Source organism: Moschus berezovskii, chromosome 9 (assembly GCF_049115385.1).
Source record: "Moschus berezovskii isolate FMDL1 chromosome 9, NW_MosBer_1.0, whole genome shotgun sequence".
Taxonomy (NCBI): Eukaryota; Metazoa; Chordata; class Mammalia; order Artiodactyla; family Moschidae; genus Moschus; species Moschus berezovskii.
Window position 1 is genome coordinate 42,022,872 of NC_142468.1, and position 22,849 is coordinate 42,045,720.

General features: G+C 40.2%; 1 protein-coding gene across 1 annotated transcript in view; it reads right to left on the minus strand.

Annotated features, from left to right (window-relative positions):
• Positions 1–237: 237 nt before the first annotated feature.
• The window catches only part of FBN1 (fibrillin 1), a 272,564-nt gene continuing 249,952 nt past the window's right edge, over positions 238–22,849 (minus strand). The window contains exons 61-66 of the mRNA XM_055436892.2: positions 16,211–16,327; positions 15,831–15,959; positions 14,777–14,896; positions 5,423–5,654; positions 2,721–2,895; positions 238–1,538 (exon numbers count right to left, since the gene is read on the minus strand). Coding sequence (XP_055292867.1) covers positions 1,149–1,538; positions 2,721–2,895; positions 5,423–5,654; positions 14,777–14,896; positions 15,831–15,959; positions 16,211–16,327 — 1,163 coding nt within the window. The 3' untranslated portion in view covers positions 238–1,148. The remainder of the gene's footprint in view (positions 1,539–2,720; positions 2,896–5,422; positions 5,655–14,776; positions 14,897–15,830; positions 15,960–16,210; positions 16,328–22,849) is intronic.

Consider the following 22,849-nt stretch of genomic DNA (forward strand, 5'->3'; position numbering starts at 1 on the left):
TGTTTTAGAAATAATGTTACAATCTAAGTATCTTGTTGGTAAGAAATAACTCTGCTGTCCTGAATGAATAAAACAAGGGACTGACTCAAATATGCTAAATTTTTTTCTAGTGGTTATATATTTGGCACCTTTAGGAGCTCTAACACATCCAGGATAATTTAATTTCAGGAGACTTGATGAAGTCTCCAGAATGGCGCCTCCACTCCCACATCCATGCAAGAACACAAAGCCGAGGGGTACTCTAAAAAAAGAGACTGTTTTATTGTGACATTTATGACATGGACCCCTTGTTGACAGGAATGACCGAGGGTAGTCTTTGCATATTGCACAGGTGTGATGAAGGATGCACTGGTGATGCTCTGGCTGCTGAGGCTGCTTCCTGGTCCTCCCAGACCTCCATGCACGTGTGGGCCAGTCACAGAAATTTCATTACCACTTGGTGTATACATTTAAGAAGTCTTTGGTCTTAATAAGCACCATTACAAACCCTCACATTAAGGGCATTATTATTCTAGTTTATAAATGTTTCAATGATAAAAAATAGCACGATTACAGTATACACACACTTAATTTACATGTAAGGTATTATACTCATAACTGAGATAAGCTACTGCACTAACTTTGGTTGATTGAAAAAAATTAATGAAGTATTTGAACTGAATACTTGTAATTTGGTTTCTAAGTTGTGTAAATATTACAGTGCATTTATAAATCTAGTTTGAGAATTTACTAGCACCAAATAGATATTATAAATGGCCAACCTAATACTTGCATTTGGAGAAGCAAAGTTTTACAATTTGAAAAAACAGAACAGTCCATCGATTGAAAGCACATTCCTGTACGTCTGCTAGAAGGATGGCATGTCAGCATGAATGGCCAACCTCCAGTGGAAATACATGTCCCAGTTTTCGAGAATCAACACATATGACAAGGTAGCTTAGCTACATACATGAGAGGCCTGAGAAAGTGGTTGTTTTGAACTAGGGTAGTCACCTGTACCTTGCTTTTGTAATACAAGAATAGTGCTTATTTATAGAAATTTACGTGGTGAAAGACTGTACCTATAATATGAAGATTCTGATTGGGGGAAAAATTCAGTTCTACCTATCTATCTTGGTTTTTTAATTATTTGGTCTCTGGATGGTGAATTAATGAAGCAAAATCTGAATTTTCATCTTCAGATTATCACCCAGTTCACCACTGAGGTAGTCTTTGTCATATTTATCTTCTAGCTGATTAAGTTCTTTCTTTTTATAAAGTGGAGTACTACTGATTTGTAATGAATAGGTTCCAGCCACTGGCTTCTTCTTTGTGAAGTGGAGGTAGCTGATCCCTTCCTTTTGGTTGATTTTAAAGAAGCCGTTTTCATTTCCAGATTCAATCAAGTATCTGTTGTGATTCGTCAGAGTCGTGAGGGCTGGAAGGAGTTCTAGGATTCGGACCTTGTTACTGATGTGGGAAATATTGAAAGCAAACACAGCTGTCTTCTCAACATCCCAACTTGCAAGACTCACATTGGCTTCTATCTCAGGTTGATCCTGGAAAGACATATGGCAACTTGTGAATATAAAAGGTAAATATGCCACTTACTAAAGAAAAAGTGACTCAAGTCTCACTCAAATACAACTTTCTTCTCATGTTGCACATACTCTATTGAAAATGAATATTCATAAAATACTGTTTAAGCCACAAGTGTTACATTAGCACATATTTATAATACTAAACATGTCAAGAAGGAAGTTGAAATCACTTGTATTTGGTCTTCTATTGCAGTGGGCCTCAAAGTGTCCCCCAACCGACAGCATCAGCATCATCTAGGCATCTGTTAGAGATGGAAGTTCTTGGTGCCACCTGAGACCTACTGAATCCGAAACCCTGGGGATATTTCCCAGAAATCCATTTTAACAGGCCTTCCAGATGATTCAGACGCATACTCAAGTTTGAGAATGAGTGTTTTAATATATTATTTTCTTTCCAAAGACTTATCTCATTTCCCAAACCACAACGGATGGGTTGCAGCACCGATGCTAAGAAAGAACCAGTTTATTTCCATTTTGTTCACTGACGCAAAACCATCTCACTAAAGGACACACCTATGAACCTACTTCCTGGCTCTGATGATCTGCTAATATTCATTGCTTTTCACCTGGCTTCTTGCTTGCCTCTCTGGGACCACATGTGCTGGTTCTCCGGGCCCACAGCCAGAGGTCTGAGTATCTGCATTTCTGAGTTGACTGAAAGGCTGCAGCAGCCGTAGGCAAAGAAAACCAGGCTGCTTGAGCTCCATGTTGTTTTTGTCTAGAATCCAAGTTCCCTCACACTCCACATGGGTCTTTTGGTAGAGAAGCCTCTAGCTTTCAGAACTTGGCATCCCTGTGTACGGAGTACTATGTCACTTCACTGCTCTGCCCACTTGCTCTCCTGGATCTCAGACCTTGTCCTTTCATCAGACTTTGGGTGGGTGTTTAACTTTCTTTTTGGCGAGACAGAGGAAATGAGCAAGTATGTGAAAACCTTTGAATGGCCACTCCCTAAAGGCAGCAAGAAACTCCAGAGAGCCCCACAGACTCTTGTAAAATGCAGCCTAGAGCTCAGGGAATGTCTGGATTTTCTCCCCAGGGAGCTTTTTCACACTTTGGAGCATCCTTGGAGGAAACCACAGGAATCTGGAGGGCCTTTCTGCAATAGGAGGCATCAGGAGAAACCACCTTCTGACCCACCTCAATGTTGGAGGCATCTGTTTCATTTGCGCTTCTCCGCTTCCTGCCGCGTTTGGGGTAGCCGTTGATCTTACACTCATAACAAGCCTCTGGGGAGAGTGAGTTGTCATCCATTTCACCGCTGGCAGGTGCCTCTGGGTTTCCCCGGCCCATGCCCATTCCAGAAACACAGTGCCTATGGTGGAAGGGGAGCATAGATATTTTTCATTAGAACTGGGAGATGGAGGAGGAGCTAGAGTTCTGGTGAAGCCCAGATCCTACCTGGTGACATTCAGCCCTTGATTATGTGTCCACTGGACGATGAGCTGGCACTGAGAACCACACTGAAGCCCTCTGTGTTTGGTCTTGAATTCCCAGTTCCCTGAGTTGGTTTCTTTTTACTATCTCTCAAGGCCCTATTTAGCATATTTACTTGCCCCTTTATTTCCCAAATGTAATGTGGCAGGTGTTTTGCTGCTGGTGGAGAGGAGACAAGGAGTGGAAGCAAGAGAAGAGTGAAAGATGCGGGGCAGACCATGTGACCTGGGAGGCTGAATAAAAATTGCCTCCTTCTTATAAAATAGGCTCCACAGGAGTGAGAAAGGTATGTGACATAAGTGTTCAATTCCTTGCCCTCTTCCTGTTTAACTGATACCATTATAGCCACCTCCAGTTCCACCAGCACCACCTTTCTCCACTCCAGCTTCTGAGCAATCTCTCCTATTATCAGACCTCTCACTTTGGCTCCTGAAGATAGGAAGAAAGCGCTAGGTAATAACTTAGGCTGATTTAGAAATACATTGTGCAGATATGCAGTGTATTAAATACGTGTATCAGAGCTTGCCCAACTGTGGGAAATTGTTTCAAGTCATTCAAAACCACTAGGTCCACTGGCTCTGACTCATGTGAGGCTGGATAAACAAACCCATGCCCAAGAGAGAACTAGTTCAGCTGTTTTTCTTTGCCTTTCAGTTTTTAAAGCCAAGTTATGGAGGGAGGCTTGCATGTCTCACAAGTACCTTGTTTTGTTATTCTGCTTACTATTTCATAGGTCACTCGGAATGTATTTATCAGGCTCCTCTTTCAAAATGTTTTGAAATATCTGAATGATCTTAAAAGAATCTTTATATTAGGATAGGGTTGTCCACTCTAGTGATTCACAGAGGAGCCCAAACTGTTATAAATGGTTGAATTGCTATTGATGGGTCTACTAATAGGTCATAATGTAGACTAAATACTATTTATTTCTCTCTGTATTAGTTGATCTATTTTTTATAACTCATTTTCCTTTATGCCCTTAAGATTCAAAATACAATGCCGTTAACATATTTTTTTTCTTTTGTATTTTGCAGCAATTTACAGATTTCTAGGATTTTCTGTAATCCTGCTGAGCACAACACATTTCCTTTCCTCATCCTTTAATTTTGTACCATGAAATGTGTAGAAACAATAATATGGATGAAATTATAAGTGCTCATTCTTTGTGTGTGTGCATTCACATAATTATGAAATTGTTGGAAACAAACCCCAAATGCACAGGCTTTGGTTCCTTTCTCAGAACTCCCAGTATTTTTATATGCCTGGAACACCACTTACAAGAAGTGTGACTATAAAGTCCCGCTGGCCAGAAGCCAGTTTGGAGTGTCACAATTTTTGCTGGGAAAATGATTCTGGCATTAAATTTATAAAGAATGAGTCTACTGAGAGCCAGACACAAACATCTGGGAATTTGAGTCCTATTGCTGGCATTCTGTGCGCTTCCCATGAAACATTCTTTTACCTTCTACACACCCCAAAATGAATCACTTGATGTTTCTGTGTCAAGAAACCAAAGACCGAAAAATTTACAATTTGATATATACACATATGTGTTTGTTGTGGACTATGTGACTTTTTGTTGGGAGAAGTATATATAAGTGTGCATTGGTATATGTGTGTGTGTGTGTGTGTGTGTGTGTATTTAATGTCTCTGTGTTCCTAATTAAAAAGTTAAAATGTGAGCTCCTTCACAGGATAGCCAAAACTAAGACAGTCAAGTCTAGACTAATTCAGCTGGGAAGAAAACCTAAACTTTGAAAATGTAACAGTAACTTTTATATTACTAAATAGAATAAAAATATATCTTCCCTGCCCCAACTCTCACAATACAATGTGGTGTGCTACCTGGAAAATACAATTATTATTTTAACTCTTATATTTAAAGTTCTTTTGCAACTTTTAATGTAAATTTAAGTCTAAAATGTAAAATATACTTTGAAACTCTAAAGGACTCCCCAAAAGATATCTTTATGATTTATCCTAACAGGAGCTACATGAAGGCATTTTAAGTCAAGACAGAATCCTGCTTGCCCCAGGAGAAGGTTGCATCAGCAATATGCAGTCTGAGTCCAGCTCTGTCATGGATCACAGTCCCTGTAATTCCTGAGAAACGTCTTGCCTTCCAACAAGATGTGAGGATCAAGAGAAGGAGATAGATAAGCCATATCTTGAGGTATTTACAATGTCGTTTCATTATTTTGTTCGATGTTCTATGAATTTCCAGAAATCTAGATGTCCCTCTTCAAATAAAATAACCTAAAACCTTTGCAGGCTAACTGGAGTTAACACAAGGATTATAAAAAGCATGGTTCAATGCTACTAGGACAGGTCATTTTGAGTTCAATATATTTAATTATACTATGCTATGAATGAGAAAGCCTCCAACCACGACCAGCATTGCTTACCCTTGGCCTATTCGGAAGTAACCAGGTGGACAGGCACACAAGTAGCCACCCTCAGTATTGGAACAGCCATAACTGCAGGGGGCCTGAGCAGAGCCACATTCGTTGATGTCTTGGCAACCTCCACTGAACTGTTCATATTGGAAGCCGGCAGGACACATGCACTTGTAGCTCCCCAGGGTGTTGTGACAGGAGGCTCCTCCGCAGATGTGAGCACTGAGGCATTCATTTTCATCTGCAAGGAAAACCAGAAGATGCCACATATGTGATACTGGGCAGAGGTTTCTATGGAGGAGTTCGGGTCAGGCCACTCTGACCCAGTGCTGGCCAGCTGACACTCACCTTGGCTCTTGGGAAGGGAAGGCAGGTGGAAGTGGCTGAGGTGGGAAAGGGAACAAGAGAGAAAGATGTGGAGACAGATGTGGCCTCTCGCCATATGGTGAGCAGACGTGGTCTCTGAGGTCAAGTGCATCAGGCAATGTGTTACAGGGTGGCATTCTGAGGACCAGCAGACTCCAGTCCTCATCTGAAGCCAATGGTAGTGTGTCCTGCTCTATAGGAGCATCTGGTGAAGAATGCAGGGGTGGTTCATGGCCACGGTTCAGGGGTCAGGGTGGGAGGGCAGGGAGCAGTTCTCTGTGCCTTTACTTCAGAAGTACCCGGCAATGGGATGCCTACAGTGAAGATGAGCCATATTCCTGGAGGCTGCTTTCCTACTCCTCCTTTCTCAGCATGAATAGGGTTGGCAAGGGCTGACATCCTGCAGGAAGTGTCCCGCTCACCTGGACTTCCTTTTCAAAAGTCTATAAAAGCCCCTAGGTGCTTGCTTAGGGGATAAATGGTGCCTTCTGGTATGTCTGCTCCTATCTCTGAATGGACCTCCTTATCTAAACCATCCTCCTGCCCAAAGCATCTGGGCTGTGTCTAAAGCTAAGTACGGCTGGAAGAGATTCAGAGTAGACTTCATGGGCACTAACTGGGGAAAACCCACAAGAGACACAGATGCTGTGAAACGGGCTACCCACAGGGACCAGCCAAGTCTGATGGTAATACATAGGAAAAAGAAATCTAACTTTCACAAATTAATTCAAAGGGAAAAAACCCTCAAGTTTCTTATTATCTCTGATTTATACTTTTTTGAAACTTCCAATATATTTTTATAGATCTGCGTTTGTAGGACAGCACAGAAGTTTGCTGGTAAGACATTTCTTAACTGCTATAGCCCATTTTCAGGCTTATGTCCACTTGAATGCATGTAGATTGACCTTCTCCTCACTTAGCAAATATCTACTTCCAATGGAAAAGAGGAGGAAGGCAATTGAGTAACACTTAACACTTATTGGCACCCCACTCCTGTACTCTTGCCTGGAAAGTCCCATGGATGGAGGAGCCTGGTAGGTTGCAGTCCGTGGGGTCGCGAAGAGTCAGACACGACGGAGCGCCTTCACTTTCACTTTTCACTTTCATGCATTGGAGAAGGAAATGGCAACCCACTCCAGTGTTCTTGCCTGGAGAATCCCAGGGACGGGGGAGCCTGGTGGGCTTCCGTCTATGGGGTCGCACAGAGTCGGACACGACTGAAGCGACTTAGCAGCAGCAGCAACACTTACTGGATGCCTGCTGTGTGACAGATAGGATGCTAGGTTGTTGTTCAGCCACTAAGTTGTGTCCAACTCTTTGTGACCGCATGAACTGCAGCGTGCTAGGGTTCCCTATCCTTCACTATCTCCTGTAGTTTGCTCAATCTCACGTCCATTGAGTCAGTGATGCCATCCAACCATCTCATCATCTGTAACCCTCTTCTCCTCCTCTTCAATCTTTTTGAAGAGTCTTTTCCAGCAGGTCGGCTCTTTGCATCAGGTGGCCAATATACTGGAGCTTCAGCTTCAACCTCAGACCTTCCAGTGAATAGTCAGGGTTGATTTCCTTTAGGATTGACTGGCCTGATCTCCTTGCAGTCCAAGGGACCCCCAAGAGTCTTCTCCAGCACCACGGTTTGAAAGCATCAATCCTTCAGAGCTCAACCTGCTTTATGGTCCAGGTCTCACATCGTGTACATGACTACTGGAAAAACCATAGCCTTGACTATGTGGACCTTTGTTGGCAATGTCTCTGTTTTTTCAATATGCTAAGTTTGTCATAGCTTTTCTTCCAAGGAGCAACTGTCTTTTAACTAGGTACTTCATTTGCTTAATGTGCTTCACAATCATGGAGGTAGGTATTAAAATCCCTGTTTCCCAGATGAAGAAAGTGAGACTCAGAAAGCCCCTCCAAGATCTCCCAGCAGCAGGGCAGATATGCACACCTAGGTCTGTCTGACTATAAGTCTCATGCTTTCCTTTATATCAAAGTGTCCCTCAAGAGATTTGCCCTCATTTACATTGTTCCTTTCTCTTTTAGTTTTTCCTTATTTGCTAAGGTAGTTTCATTTTTCAAGAAAAAACTGTTTCTAAAAAAAAATTTTTTTTTTAAACTAGGAAAACAGGTGGGTAAAATGGTAAGAGCGGGGTACTTGCATACATATACACACTTCATATTGCCTTCCACCCTTTCTTTTTCTCTTCCTTCTCTTCATCTCCCTTCCTTCCTTGAACTCCCCCTGCTTATCTGCATGTGGTTACAGAGAGAAGGAGTAGATTATACAGTAAGAAAGCCATTGGTTGAGATGCCTGTTATGACACAGTGCCTAGCTATGCATCTGTTTGAGACCCTTCCTATCAAAGGACCCTCAAGTACCCAACCACGGTCACTTAGGTTCCAGGGTTCCTAAAACAAAGTGACTTAATATGCCATCATCCGTGTTCTCCTCCCCTTATTTTAAATTGGAGACATGCTATGTGACAGAAACCAATGGAGACCATGGGCATCAAAGGATGAACGAAGAACCAAGGGTGGTTCTTTTGGTGAAGGAAGTATTTCTGAGCTGGATGTCTACTCTGTGCCCTGCATACCCACCTCCAGACTTCTCAGCTGTGCTCAGCACTACAAGGCCGATCAGAATGGAACATCAATAGGCTCTTCTTCCGTATCCTATGCTTTTTGATTGGGTTCAGCCATCTGTTACCTGCTGGGACTCTGACTGATAAATCCTCTAAGGTACAGGTATATGTGGGAAAGACCTGTTAATATAGAGCTTAAGATTTACTCTCTTTTGTTCCAAGGGACAGAAACAGGAGCAATGGTTAGGAGTCCGAGGCAGAAAAGGTTCATACTTTATGAAAAAGAAGGTGAGTACCTTTCCTGGTTGGAGGGATTGACACGTTAGGAAACAGATCAGATGAGATCACTGTCAAGTTTCTTTCTAACTTGGAGTATCTGTTTTTTAACTTGGAGTATCTATTTTGGTCAAGAACTCTCCCTATCCCCTTTTCAAATTCTTTTCTACTTTACTTATTTTTTTCCTCCTTGAAAGTCTAATAAGCTTAAATTAAACTTGCTTTTCTGGGTTGGGGAGGTGTGGTGGAGTGGACCACAGATTAAAGTAAGACATTGGCAAATGTTCAATGTTTGAAGCTTGAAAACAATCTGTTTGTGCACTCACCCTTTCTATCAATATACAAATACCATGATTTGCTTAACATGTTTTGCACTTTTCCTGAGCTTTTTCATCCTGTGTGTGTACCCTGGAGCAAATGGCTCCACAAGGAATTTTTCTACACTACAAAATCTTTGCTTTATTCTTTCAGTTGTTACTTAAATTGGTAAGAGTTTTGCTCTTTTTATAAAAAGAGATGATTCTAATTTGAATGAAATAGCATTAGAATCTCTGAAAGACACTCCTTAAAAATCAGATGGAAACCTACCCCCTCCTAAACTCAAAGGTTCCAGCATCAGGCTTGCACAGTGTGCCTTAGCTGCGGTGTTACGAGAGAATTTCAAAATGCAGAATGGGCTTTCCTTTACTAATTTTCTCTAGGTCAAAATGGGTCAGCTCCAACTTTAAGCTACAAGTTTGATATTTTCTAGAAAACAGTGATAATCAAAGGGCCCCATACCCTAAACCTATCCATCTTCTAAAAGTGAGCTTCTGGCTGCTTAGAAGCAAGGATCCAGAGAGGGTTGGTCCAAGAGATTTGCTCTGCAAGGCTCTGAGGAGGTCATTCTGGTCCAAGGCAGTGCTCATTCGGGATAACTATAATTCCCAAGAATTATGAGAACAGTTTGAATTGGTATCTTCTGGGCATCAAAACCCCCAAACCTCTTCCCAAATTTTTTAAACTAAAGTTTAGTTGATTTATAATATTGTGTTAGTTTCGAGTGTACAGCAAAGTGACTCACTTATATTGGTCCATCCTTCTTGCTGCAAATGGCAGTATTTCATTTGTTTTTATGGCTAATATTCCACTGTGTTTGCATATGCACACATCTTTTTAAACCAATTATCTGTTGGCATTTGGGTTGTTTGTAAATAGTGCTGCTATGAACACTGAGGTGCATATATCTTTTCAAATTAGAGTTTTCATCCTTTCAGGATATACGCCCAGGAGTGGGATTGCTGGATCATATGGTAGCTCTTTAACTTATATGCAGAGTACATCATGAGGAACACTGGGCTGGAAGAAGCACAAGCTGGAATCAAGATTGCTGGGAGAAATATCAATAACCTCAGATATGCAGATGACACCACCCTTATGGCAGAAAGTGAAGAGGAACTCAAAAGCCTCTTGATGAAAGTGAAAGAGGAGAGTGAAAAGGTTGGCTTGAAGCTCAACATTCAGAAAACAAAGATCATGGCATGTGGTCCCATCACTTCATGGGAAATAGATGGGAAAACAGTGGAAACAGTGTCAGACTTTATTTTTTTGGGCTCTAAAATCACTGCGGATGCTGATTGCAGCCATGAAATTAAAAGACTCTTACTCCTTGGAAGGAAAGTTATGACCAACCTAGATAGTATATTAAAAAGCAGAGACATCACTTTGCCAACAAAGGTCTATCTAGTCAAGGCTATGGTTTTTCCAGTGGTCATGTATGGATGTGAGAGTTGGACTTGTGAAGAAAGCTGATCGCCGAAGAATTCATGCTTTTGAACTGTGGTGCTGGAGAAGACTCTTGAGAGTCCCTTGGACTGCAAGGAGATAAAAAATATTTATATATTTTGTATATTAACCCTTTGTCAGTTTGCAAATATCATTTGCAAATATTTTCTCCCATTCCATAGACTGTCTTTTGTATTGTTGATGGTTTTCTTTGCTGTAAAAAAGCTTTTAAGTTTGATTTGGTCTCATTTGTTTATTTTTGCTTTTATTTCATTTGCCTTGGGAGACTGATCTAAAAAAATATTGCTACAATTTATGTGCAAGAATGTTCTGCCTATGTTCTCTTCTATGAGTTTTATGGTATCGCATCTTATACTTAGGTCTTTAAAGCAACTACAGTTTATGTTTGTATATAGTGTGAGGGAGTATTCTAACTTTACTGATTTATGCAGCTGTCCAGATGTCCCAACACTACTTGCTAAAGAGATTGTCTTTTCTCCATTGCATATTCTTGCCTCCTTTAGTGTAGATTAATTGACTGTAGCTGCTTGGGTTTATTTCTGGGCTCTCTACCTGTTCCATTGATGTATATATCTGTTTTTGTGCCAATACCACACTGTTTTGATTACTGCAGCTTTATATCATAGTCTGAATTCTGAAAGGGTTATGCCTGTAGCTTTGTTCTTTTTCCTTGGGATTGCTTTGAAAATTCTGGGTCTCCTGTGGTTCCATATAAATTTTGGAATTATTATTTTTCTAGTTCTGTAAAACATGTTCTGGATATTTTGATAGGGATTGAATTAAATCTGTAGATTGCTTTGGGTAGTATGGCCATTTTAACAATATTAATTCTTCCAGTCCAAAAGCATGGGCTATCTTTCCATTTCCTTGAATCATCTTCAGTTTCCTTTATCAATGTTTTATAGTTTTTAGCACATAGGTCTTTCACTTTCTTGGTAAACTTTGTTCTTAGATATTTTATTTCATCTTTTCACGTGATTTTAAACAGGGTTTGTTTTTTTTTTTTTTTAATCTTCTCTTTCTGATATTTCATTGTTGGTATAAAAAAATGGGACAGATTTCTATATATTAATCTTGTACCTTGTTACCCTTCTGAATTCATTTAACAGTTCCAGTAGTTTTCTCGTGCAGTCTTTAGGGTTCTCTATAGAGATTATCATGTCATCTGTACATAGTGACAATTTTACTCTTCCATTCCAGTACAATGTTGAATAGAAACAGTGAGAGTGGGCATCCTCTCTTGTTCTAGGTTTCACTGGGAAGTCTTTCAGTTTTTCACCATTTAATATTATATTGGGTGTTGGTTTGTTGTAAATGGCTCTCATTATGTTGAGAAATGTTCCCTCTAAAACCACTTTAGTGAGAGTTTTAATCATGAATGGATGTTGAATTTTATCTAAGTTTTTCTGCTTCTATTGAGATGATCATGTGTTTTTTGTCTTTCCTTTTGTTGACGTGGTATAACATATTGATTTTTCTTGTGAACTATCTTTGAGACCTGGAAAGGAATCCAACTTGGTCATGGTGTATGATCCTTTTCATTTATTGTTGAATTTGGTTTGCTAATATCTTGTTGAGGATTTTGAACCTATGTTCTTCAATGATACTGGCCTGTACTTCTTTTTGTGTAATGTCTTGTCTGGTTTTTGCATCAGGGTGATGGTGGCTTCATAAAATGACTCTGGGAGCATTACCTCCTCTTTAATTTTTTGAAATAGTTTGGGAAGGATGGGTATAAGTTCTTCTTTGAGTGTCTGGTAGAATTCCCCAGTGAAGCCATCTAGTTCTGGACTTTAGTTTGCAGGGAATTTTTTCATTACAGATTATATTTTACTTCTGGTGATCAGCCTGTTCAAATGATCTGTTTCTTCTTGATTCATTTTTGACAGCCTTTATGTTTCTAAAACTTGTCTACTTCTTCTAGGTTGTCTAAGCTCACTTCTAGGTGAGCTTCACAATTTTTTGGCATATAACTCTTATATGATTCTCTTAGGATGTTTTTAATTTCTCTAGTATCAGTTGTTATTTCTCATCTTTCAATTTATTATTTTATTAATTTGGGTTTTCTCTTTTCTTCTTGGTGTGTCTGTTGAGCAGTTTCTCAATTTTGTTTATCTTGTCAAAAAATTGGCTCTTGGTTTTATTGACCTTTTCTATTTTTTAAATCTCTATTCATTCCTGCTCTGATCTTTATTTCCTTCTGTTGACTCTGGGTTTTCTTTGTTCTTTTTCTAATTCTTTTAGGTGGCAGATTAAATTATTTGAGTTTTTCTTTTTTTTCAAGAAGGGCTATATTATTGTGAACTTCCCTCTTAAAACTGCTTTTGCTGCATCCTATAGCTTCTGTAAGGTTATGTTTTCATTGTTGTTTGTCTCAAGGTATTTTCTGATTTCTTCTTTGATTTCACTATTGACCCGTTGGTTTCTTAATAATATGTTTAGTCTCCATATGTCCAGTTTTTCTTTCTGTGGTTGATTTCTCATTTCATGGAGATTTTTCTTGCAGATTTGGCTGAATAAGAGGTGTTCTGCCAGTTTCCAGTTGGTTTTCTGTGAGAATTGCTCCACATGTAGATGTATTTTTGATGTGTTTGTAGGGGTAGGAGAACTCCACATCCTCCTATTCTGCCCTCTTGATCCTCCCCCTCTTCCCACTTCTTAATAGACTCTTTGTTCTGCAAGTCCCAAGCAGAACACAATCTTCATGGGACTAACGAAGAATCTTCAGGCAACAAGGGCATGACCTGGCCTTCTCTTATCATCTCTGAATTGAGCATAGGAGGAGGATAAGGCCCAGCAGTGGTAGATCTCATCTCTTTTATACTCTTCCCCATAGCTTCAGTTTCATCCAAGAGAGATATGTAATAAGGGCAGATAGACTCATATGCTGAGTATTGAATCAACAAAGCTTATGCTGGAAATTTTGTGAACAATGTCAGAAACTGGTGATTAAGATCCAAGACCTCCCTGAGCTGGTAATAAACAAAGGCATTTTTTATTAAAACCAGATCACTAATCAGCAAACTGTGCAGTGTAAGCTCTAGCACTGTGGTTATTTTAGCCACTCCTACTCACCTCTGCAAAACTGTGTTTTGTAAAGAATCAAACCAGATGAGAGAGACGCATGTTTGATAAATGAACACATACCAAATGTGTCTTCATTTGGAGTAAAATCAAGCATTGCAACGTGGAGCAGCCACCCAGAAGGCAGTCACTCTACTTTTGAGAAGGAGGGCCCTGTACCCAAGAAAGTGGCAGCCAAAACAGGTCACCAGAGCACCAAGCTTGCAGTGCTGCTGCTGCTGCTGCTAAATCACTTCAGTCGTGTCCGACTCTGTGTGACCCCATAGACGGAAGCCCACCAGGCTCCCACGTCCCTGGGATTCTCCAGGCAAGAACACTGGAGCGGGCTGCCATTTCCTTCTCCAATGTGTGAAAATGAAAAGTGAAAGTGAAGTCGCTTAGTCGTGTCCGACCCTTAGCGACTCCACGGACTGCAGCCTACCAGGCTCCTCCATCCATGGGATTTTCTACGCAAGAGTACTGGAGTGGCTTGCCATTGCCTTCTCCAGCAGTGCTACTAGGTGAATTAAAAAAAAAGAAAAAACAAGTAGAGGTGACACTAGAAAGGCAGCCCTGAAACATGAAGTGAAGAAAGAGCTTTGGATTCTAGCTCTGGTCCTGCCACAAAAGAATGGGTAAGGACAGACTGCCTTTCCTTCCTGGCTTCTAGGCCTTCATCAATAAAATAACGGCATGGGCTAGATGGATTGGGGTCCTTCTAAACTTGCAATGTTGGGATTCTCTGATGTCCACTAAAAGTTATTTTCCTATGACACTGTGGGACCAAAAGTGACAATTTCAATTTAATGAGAGAGTCTGGGACTCCCTTAATTTTCAAAAGAGTTTAGCAATCCTGAAAAAAACTTATACCCTGCCCCAAAGGTGTATAGCATTCAATGAACCACTTCTGCATCTTCTGACCAAAAGCTGCTCAAAGTAGCCTTTGGTTGATGGATAGTTTTCAGTCAGAAGGAGGATTTTGTTGGCCTGAAGAGAACTCCAGTGTGGGCTGATGACTAGCAGTGAAGCAGAAGAGCAAGGAGATATTAGGAATTAAGGAATTCTGTCAGCATTTCATTTCAGATGCCTTCAAAGTACCCTTTATCATTATTTTTTTTTCTTAGTTTGCTACTTTGCAAAGGCTATGACTTCCCTCTGGTTTCAACCAGGTATGGACAACTTGAAATGAGTATTTGTTGCTTCAATGATAAGTTTAAAGTTTTCAGAAAGAAAGCAGTATTCTTACTCAGGAGCTGACAGCAGTTCATCTTGTGAACAAGGGAAAACTACTTGCCAACACACTGGTTCCACTGGTAGTGCTGGAGATAGCCCTGGGGGCAGCTGCACCTGTAGCCGCCGATGATGTTCTGGCAGCCGTGCTGGCAGCGATGGTTTCCCTCACACTCATCCACATCTGAAAAAGACGGCAGAGTTGCCTTTAAGTCACATCAGTGCATGTCTCAGAGGTATTCTCTGAAGCAACATTTATCAGCATATGAACATGAAAGGCAATTTTAGTAAAACATCTGACACATAAAAAATTGGTGTTCAGTTGCTAAGTTATGTCTGATTCTTTGCAATCCCATGGATTGCAGCATGCCAGGCTTCTCTGTCCTTCACTATCTCCCAGAGTTTGCTCATATTCATGTTGGTTGAGTCAGTGATGCTATTAAACCATCTCATCCACTGCCGCCCCCTTCTTTTGCCCCCTTCAAATCTTTCCCAGCATCACCAATATTCCACCACCCAAAATTTCAAGAATATCTACTCTGGGGCTTTGAATAAGTCCAAGGGAAAAAACATCCCTGGTAAAATCCACAAATAAAAATAATGAAGACATTAATGCAAGGCAAAAGAATACACTATAGGATAGCTGTGTAAACTATTTATATTTCCTTATTTGTGCCAGAATTGGGAAGCAAAAGGTCAATACAAAAAATCCTAAAAAATAAGAGTAAAATGTTTAATCATATGTTGGCAGAAGAGTTATTCCTTATATACTTAATCCTCATTGAGGGAATCCTTTTAAGATTCTGGATCCAGTGACTAGAAGATTAAGTGATCAAATTCAGGAATCTGTTTTTCTTGATTGGGTCATTTCCAATTAGACTAAATTAACAACTGAGCAGAAAGTCTTGTTACATTCAGGAAAAGCATGTGTTAAGGACATGGTCAAGCATGAAACAAAAGATGGATCTCTAAGATATGGGACTTGTACAACCAGAGAGAACATTTCCATCTTCAGCTGGCTGTCTCCCCTGTGCTCAGTTCTGATGTCTCATAGAGGATGATGATGCAGGTGTTTATCGGCCACCAACTAGCTGGATCAAGCTGAGGGCTCTACCTACCTTCACAGCTTGCGCCGCTGGGATCAAGTGAGAATCCCCGCTGGCATTCACAAGTGAAGCTTCCAGGAGTGTTCTGGCAAATGCCCTTTGACCCACACAGGTTGATGTCTGAGGTGCATTCATTGTTATCTGTAAGAAGCAGAGGGAGAAAGGAGAGTTGGGACTTCCCTGAAGCTCTCTTTGTGTTGTTTCAAAGGAAGAAAGAAGGGTGATTTGCTCAGAAAAGGCCAATAGCTTTTCACAACATGCAAGCAAGTACACACAGACACACATACATATATTCACATATTTTCTTAAGTTTTTTCTTCTTATTCCAACAGCAGAAGCCCTTGAAAGCAAACCCTTCAATGAATACATAGGACTTTCCCTCTCTCACTTACCAATGCAGGCAGTATGGTGTTGGGTAAATCCAGGAGGACATTTACATGTGAAGCTGCCAATGGTGTTAACACACAGGAACTGGCAGTTGTGCTGCTTAGTTGCACACTCATCAAGATCTATAAGAAAATGCAAAATGGGCATTGGAATTGAGCTGAAGCCTAGGAATCTAGAAGCCACCCTAGGAAGTAGCTCTGAGTTTTCATTTCTATATCTCAAATGACCTGGTCAGAATGGGACCACAGCATATGGTTAGGAGGAACCCAGGAGATACGGGTTTTAAAGATGTGGTTTCAGTTCAGACCAAAAATGCATTTCTTTGGTGATATAAGAAAAACCCATTCTCTTTAGTTATAGGAAAGCAGAATTTTCTCAATAAAGAAATGTCCAATACATCATAAAATTTAAATACATTACAAAATGAAATAAAAGATTAAGGATTCTCAAAAACTTCCAAAGCACTGAGAAAAATCTCTTCAAGTTGAAATATAAAAATAATTATTGAGGGTAAAAATGAGTGTTCTCGGCTTGGTTCTTTCCTGTTTGCTGTTTTTTAATCTTCTCAAATGAAATGGTCAACCAGATCAAACCAAACCAAAGTAACTGTTTAGAGTTTCTCCTTTGGATAAAACAAAATTGAGCAATCAGGAAGGAAAAAAAAAAAAACTCATTCTGATAAGCCAATAGCAATTTTAAAAAAGACTATCTACAATATTTATCCAAGATTATTTTCTACTTCTCAATAAAATCCTCTGTTTTGACCAGGCCTCTTTCCTCACTGCCTGGAACCTGTAGGTTCTCTCTTCACATCATTGCTATTTAAAATCTCAAGAGATACAAAGTGTGTTCCAGTTTTTAGTTGAATTTTCATTTTAAAAACACTGCTGTGAATTTAGGAATCTACCTACCTTCCTTCCTGTTTGGCTCTGCCTGCCTCCGCCCCACCCCTTCCTTGTGATCTTCTTTTATCACTGCAGACAGAGTTGTGCTTAGAACTGCAGATATGTGCCAGTTCCTGGCTAGACTAATGAGTGGGCTTGAACTGAAAGAAATGCCCATATTTCTCTTAGTGCTGACATCTCTTAAAAACGAGCCAATTCGGTGCTCTTTCTATTGCTGGGGAGTTGCTGTTTCTGCTTTTCTGGTTTCTGCATTACTGACAGCTGTATGCCCCCTGCTAGCAGGTGTCCTCCCTGCTCTATGACTCCAGGGGCTTTGCTAGAGCATCATCACTTGTTTGCTGCAGATTATTACCTGCAAATAGGTGAGGGGGACAACTCAGTGATTTTTAAAAATTTTTCATTGTATATTGGGGTATAGTTGATTAACAGTGTTGTGTTTCAAGTGTACAGCAAAGTGATTCAGTATACATATACACAGATTTATTCTTTTTCAAATTTTTTCCCCACGTAGGTTATTGCAGAATACTGAGCCAAGTTCCCTGTGCTATATGGTTGGCCCTTGTTGGTTATCTATTTTATATACAATAGTGTATATAAATAAATTCTAAACTCTCAATTTATCCCTCCCCTGCCCCCAGCTTTCCCTTCTTGTAACCATAAGTTAGTTTTCTATGTTTGTAAGTCTGTTTTTGTTTTGTAAATAAGTTCACTTGTATCATTTTTTTTTAGATTCTGCATATAAGCAATATCATATGATATTTGTCTTTGATTTACTACACTTAGTATGATAGTCTCCACGTCCATCCATTTTGCTGCAAATGGTATTATATCATTAATGACTGAGTAATATCCACTGTATATATGTACCACATCTACTTATCCATTCATCTGTCATTGGACATTTAGGTTGCTCCCACGTCTTGGCTATTGTAAACAGTGCTGCAATGAACACTGGGGTGCATGTAAACTTTTGAACCATGGTTTTCTCCAGATACATGCTCAGGAGTAGGATTGCTGGACCAGACAGTAGTTCTATTTTTCATTTTTAAAGGAACTTCTAAACTGTTCTGCAGAGTGGCTGTACCAATTTACACTCCCATCAACAGTGTAGGAGGGTTTCCTCTTCTCCACACCCTTTTCAGCATTTATTATTTGTAGACTTTTTGATGATGGTCATTCTGACTAGTGTGAGATGAAATCTCATTGTAATTTTGATTTGCATTTCTCTAATAGTTAGTGATGCTGAGCATCTTTTCATGTGGCCATCTTTGGAGAAAGGTCTATTTAGATTTTTCATCCATTTTTTGATTGGGTTGTTTGCTTGTTTTGATATTGAGCTGCATGAGCTGTTTGTAGATTTTGGAGATTAATCTTTTGTCAGTTGCATGGCTTGCAAACATTTCCTCCCATACTGTGAACTTTTTTTTTTTCATTTTGTTTGTGGTTTCCTTTGCTGTGCAAAAGCTTTTGAATTTAATTAGGTCCCATTCATTTATTTTTATTACCGTTAATCTAGGAGATAGCTTGAAAAATATATTGCTGCAAGTTAAATCAATGAGTGTTCTGCCTGTTTTCCTCCAAAAGTTTTATAGTGTCATGTTTGATATTTAGGAGTTTAATCTATTTTGAGTTTATTTTTGTGTATGGTGTTAAAGACTACATTCTTTTATGTGTAACTGTCCAGTTTTCCGGACTGTCTTTCCTCCACTGAATAGTCTTGCCTACTTTGTCATAGATTAATTGACCATAGGTACATGGGTTTATATCTGGGCTTTCTATCTTGTTCCATTGATTCATATTTCTGTTTTTGTGCCAATAACATTACTATTGATGACTGTAGCTTTGTAGGATAGACTGAAGTGAGTGCTCCATTTTTCTTTCTCAAGATTGCTTTGACTATTTAGGATTTTTTGGATCTCTATATAAATGTTAAAATTTTTTTGTCCTAGTTCTGCAAAAATTACCATTGGTAATTTGATAGGGATAGCCCTGAATCTGTAGATTGCCTTGAGTAGCATAGTCATTTTGACAATATTGTTTCTTCCAATCCAAGAACATGGTATATTTTACCATCTGTTGTGTCATCTGCAATTTCTTTCATTAGTGTCTTTCAGGTAGAGGTCTTTTGCCTTTTCAGGCAGGTTTATTCCAAGGTATGTTATTCTTTCTGATGAAAGACTATTTCTTTAATTTCTCTTTCTGATCTTTCATTGTTAGTGTATACAAATGCAACAGATTTTTGTGTATTAAATTTGTATCCTGCAACTAAATCACCAAATTCACAGACGTGCTCTCAGTTCAGTTCAGTCACTCAGTTGTGTCAGACTCTTTGTGACCCCATGGACAGCAGCACGTCAGGCTTCCCTGTCCATCCCCAACTCCCGGAGTCTACTCAAATTCATGTCCATCAAGTCGGTGATGCAATCCAACTGTCTCTTTGTCTGTCGTTCCCTTCTCCTCCCACCTACCATCTTTCCCAGCATCAGGGACTTTTCCATTGAGTCAGAGTCAGTTCTTTGCATCAGGTGGCGAAAGTTATGGAGTTTCAGTTTCAGCATCAGTCCTTCCAATGAATATTCAGGACTGATTTCATTTAGGATTGACTGGTTGCATCTCCATGCAGTCCAAGGGGCTTTGAAGAGTCTTCTCCAACACCACAGTTCAAAAGCACCAATTCTTCGGTGCCCAGCTTTCTTCATAGTCCAACTCTCACAACCATATGTGACTACTGGAAAAGCCATAGCTTTGACTAGACAGACCTTTTTGGCAAAGTAATCTCTCTGCTTTTTAATATTCTGTCTAGGTTGGTCATAGCTTTTCTTCCAAGGAGAAAGCATCTTTTAATTTAATGGCAGCAGTCACCATCTGCAGTGATTTTGGAACCCAAAAAATAAAGTATCTCACTGTTTCAATTGTTTCCCCATCTATTTGCCATGAAGTGATAGGACTAGATGCCATGAACTTAGTTTTCTGAATATTGAGTTTTAAACCAACTTTTTCACTCTCCTCTTTCACTTTCATCAAGAGGCTCTTTAGTTCTTCGCTTTCTGCCATAAGGGTGGTGTCATCTGCATATCTGAGGTTATTGATATTTCTTCCCGCAATCTTGATTCAGCTTCTGATTAATTAAGCCCGGCTTTTCGCATGATGTTCTCCGCATATAAGTTAAATAAGCAGGGTGACAATATACAGCCTTGACGTACACCTTTTCCTATTTGGAACCAGTCTGTTGTTCCATGTCCAGTTCTAACTGTTGCTTCCTGACCTGCATACAGATTTATCAAGAGGCAGGTCAGGTGGTCTGGTATTCCCATCTCTTTCAGAATTTTCCACAGTTTATTGTGATCCACACAGTCAAAGGCTTTGGTATAGTCAATGAAGCAGAAATAGATGTTTTTCTTGAACTCTCTTGCTTTTTCGATGATCCAGTGGATGTTGGATATTTGATTTCTGGTTCCTCTGCCTTTTCTAAAACCAGCCTGACCATATGGAAGTTCATGGTTCACGAATTGCTGAAGCCTGGCTTGGAGAATTTTGAGCATACTTTACTAGCGTATGAGATGAGTGCAATCGTGCAGTAGTTTGAGTATTCTTTGGCATTGCCTTTCTTTGGGATTGGAATGAAGACTGACCTTTTCCAGTCCTGTGGCCACTGCTGACTTTTCCAAATTTGCTGCCATATTGAGTGCAGCACTTTCACAGCATCATCTTTCAGGATTTGAAATAGCTCAACTGGAATACCATTGCCTCCACTAGCTTTGTTCCTAGTGATGCTTCCTAAGGCTCACTTGACTTCACATTCCAGGATGTCTGGCTCTAGGTGAATGGTTACACCATTGTGGTTATCTGGGTCATGAAGATCTTTTTTGCATAATTCTTCTGTCAATTGCTGCCACCTCTTCTTAATATCATCTGCTTCTGTTAGATCCATACCATTTCTGTCCTTATTACACCCATCTTTGCATGAAATGTTCCCTTGGTATCTCTAATTTTCTTGAAGAGATGTCTAGTCATTATCCTTCTATTGTTTTTCTCTATTTCTTTGCATTGATCACTGAGGAAGGCTTTCTTACCTCTCCTTGATGTGCTCTAGTAGTTTCCTAATAGCATCTTTAGGATTTTATATGTATAGTATCAAATCATCTGGGCTTTCCTGATGACTTAGATGGTAAAGAATCCTCCTGAAAACAGTGACTGTTTTACTTCTTTTCCAATTTGGATTTAATTATTTTTCTTCTCTGATTCTTGTGGCTAGGACTTCTACAATTATGCTGAATAGAAGTAGTGAAAGTGGACATTCTTGTCTTATTTCTGAACTTAGAGAAAAGGCTTTCGCTTTTCACTTTTGAGTATGATGTTAGCTGTAGGTTTGTCTTCAGTTCAGTTGCTCAGTCGTGTCCGACTCTCTGCGACCCCATGAATCACAACACGCCAGGCCTCCCTGTCCATCTCCAACTCCCGGAGTTCACTCAAACCCATGTCCATTGAATCAGTGATGCCATCCAGCCATCTCATTCTCTGTCGTCCCCTTCTCCTCCCTCCCCCAACCTATCCCAGCATCAGAGTCTTTTCCAGTGAGTCAACTCGCCGCATGAGGTGGCCAAAGTATTGCAGTTTCAGGTTTAGCATCAGTCCTTCCAATGAACACCCAGGATTGATCTCCTTTAGAATGGACTGGTTGGATCTCCTTGCAGTCCAAGGGACTCTCAAGAGTCTTCTCCAGCACCACAGTTCAAAAGCATCAATTCTTCGGTGATCAGCTTTCTTCACAGTCCAACTCCCACATCCATACATGACCACTGGAAAAACCATAGCCTTGACTAGACAGACCTTTGTTGGCAAAGTAACGTCTCTGCTTTTTAATATACTATCTAGGTTGGTCATAACTTTCCTTCCAAGGAGTAAGCGTCTTTTAATTTCATGGCTGCAATCAGCATCCGCAGTGATTTTGGAGCCCCCCAAAATAAAGTCTGACACTGTTTCCACGGTTTCCCCATCTATTTCCCATGAAGTGATGGGACCAGATGCCATGATCTTAGTTTTCTGAATGTTGAACTTCAAGCCAACCTTTTCACTCTCCTCTTTCACTTTCATCAAGTGGCTTTTGAGTTCCTCTTCGCTTTCTGCCATAAGGGTGGTGTCATCTGCATATCTGAAGTTATTGATATTTCTCCCGGCAATCTTGATTCCAGCTTGTGCTTCATCCAGCCCAGCATTTGTCATAATGTACTCTGCATAGAAGTTAAATAAGCAGGGTGACAATATACAACCTTGACGTACTCCATTTCCTATTTGGAACCAGTCTATTGTTCCATGTCCAGTTCTAACTGTTGCTTCCTGACCTGCATACAGGTTTCTCAAGAGGCAGGTCAGGTGGTCTGGGATTCCCATCTCTTTCAGAATTTTCCAGTTTATTGTGATCCACACAGTCAAAGGCTTTGGCATAGTCAATGAAGCAGAAATAGATGTTTTTCTGGAACTCTCTTGCTTTCTCCATGATCCAGCGGATGTTGGCAATTTGATCTCTGGTGCCTCTGCCTTTTCTAAAACGTGCTTGAACATCTGGAAGTTCACGGTTCACATATTGCTGAAGCCTGGCTTGGAGAATTTTGAGCATGACTTTACTAGCGTGTGAGATGAGTGCAATTGTGCGGTAGTTTGAGCATTCTTTGGCATTGCCTTTATTTGGGATTGGGATGAAGACTGACCTTTTCCTGTCCTGTGGCCACTGATGAGTTT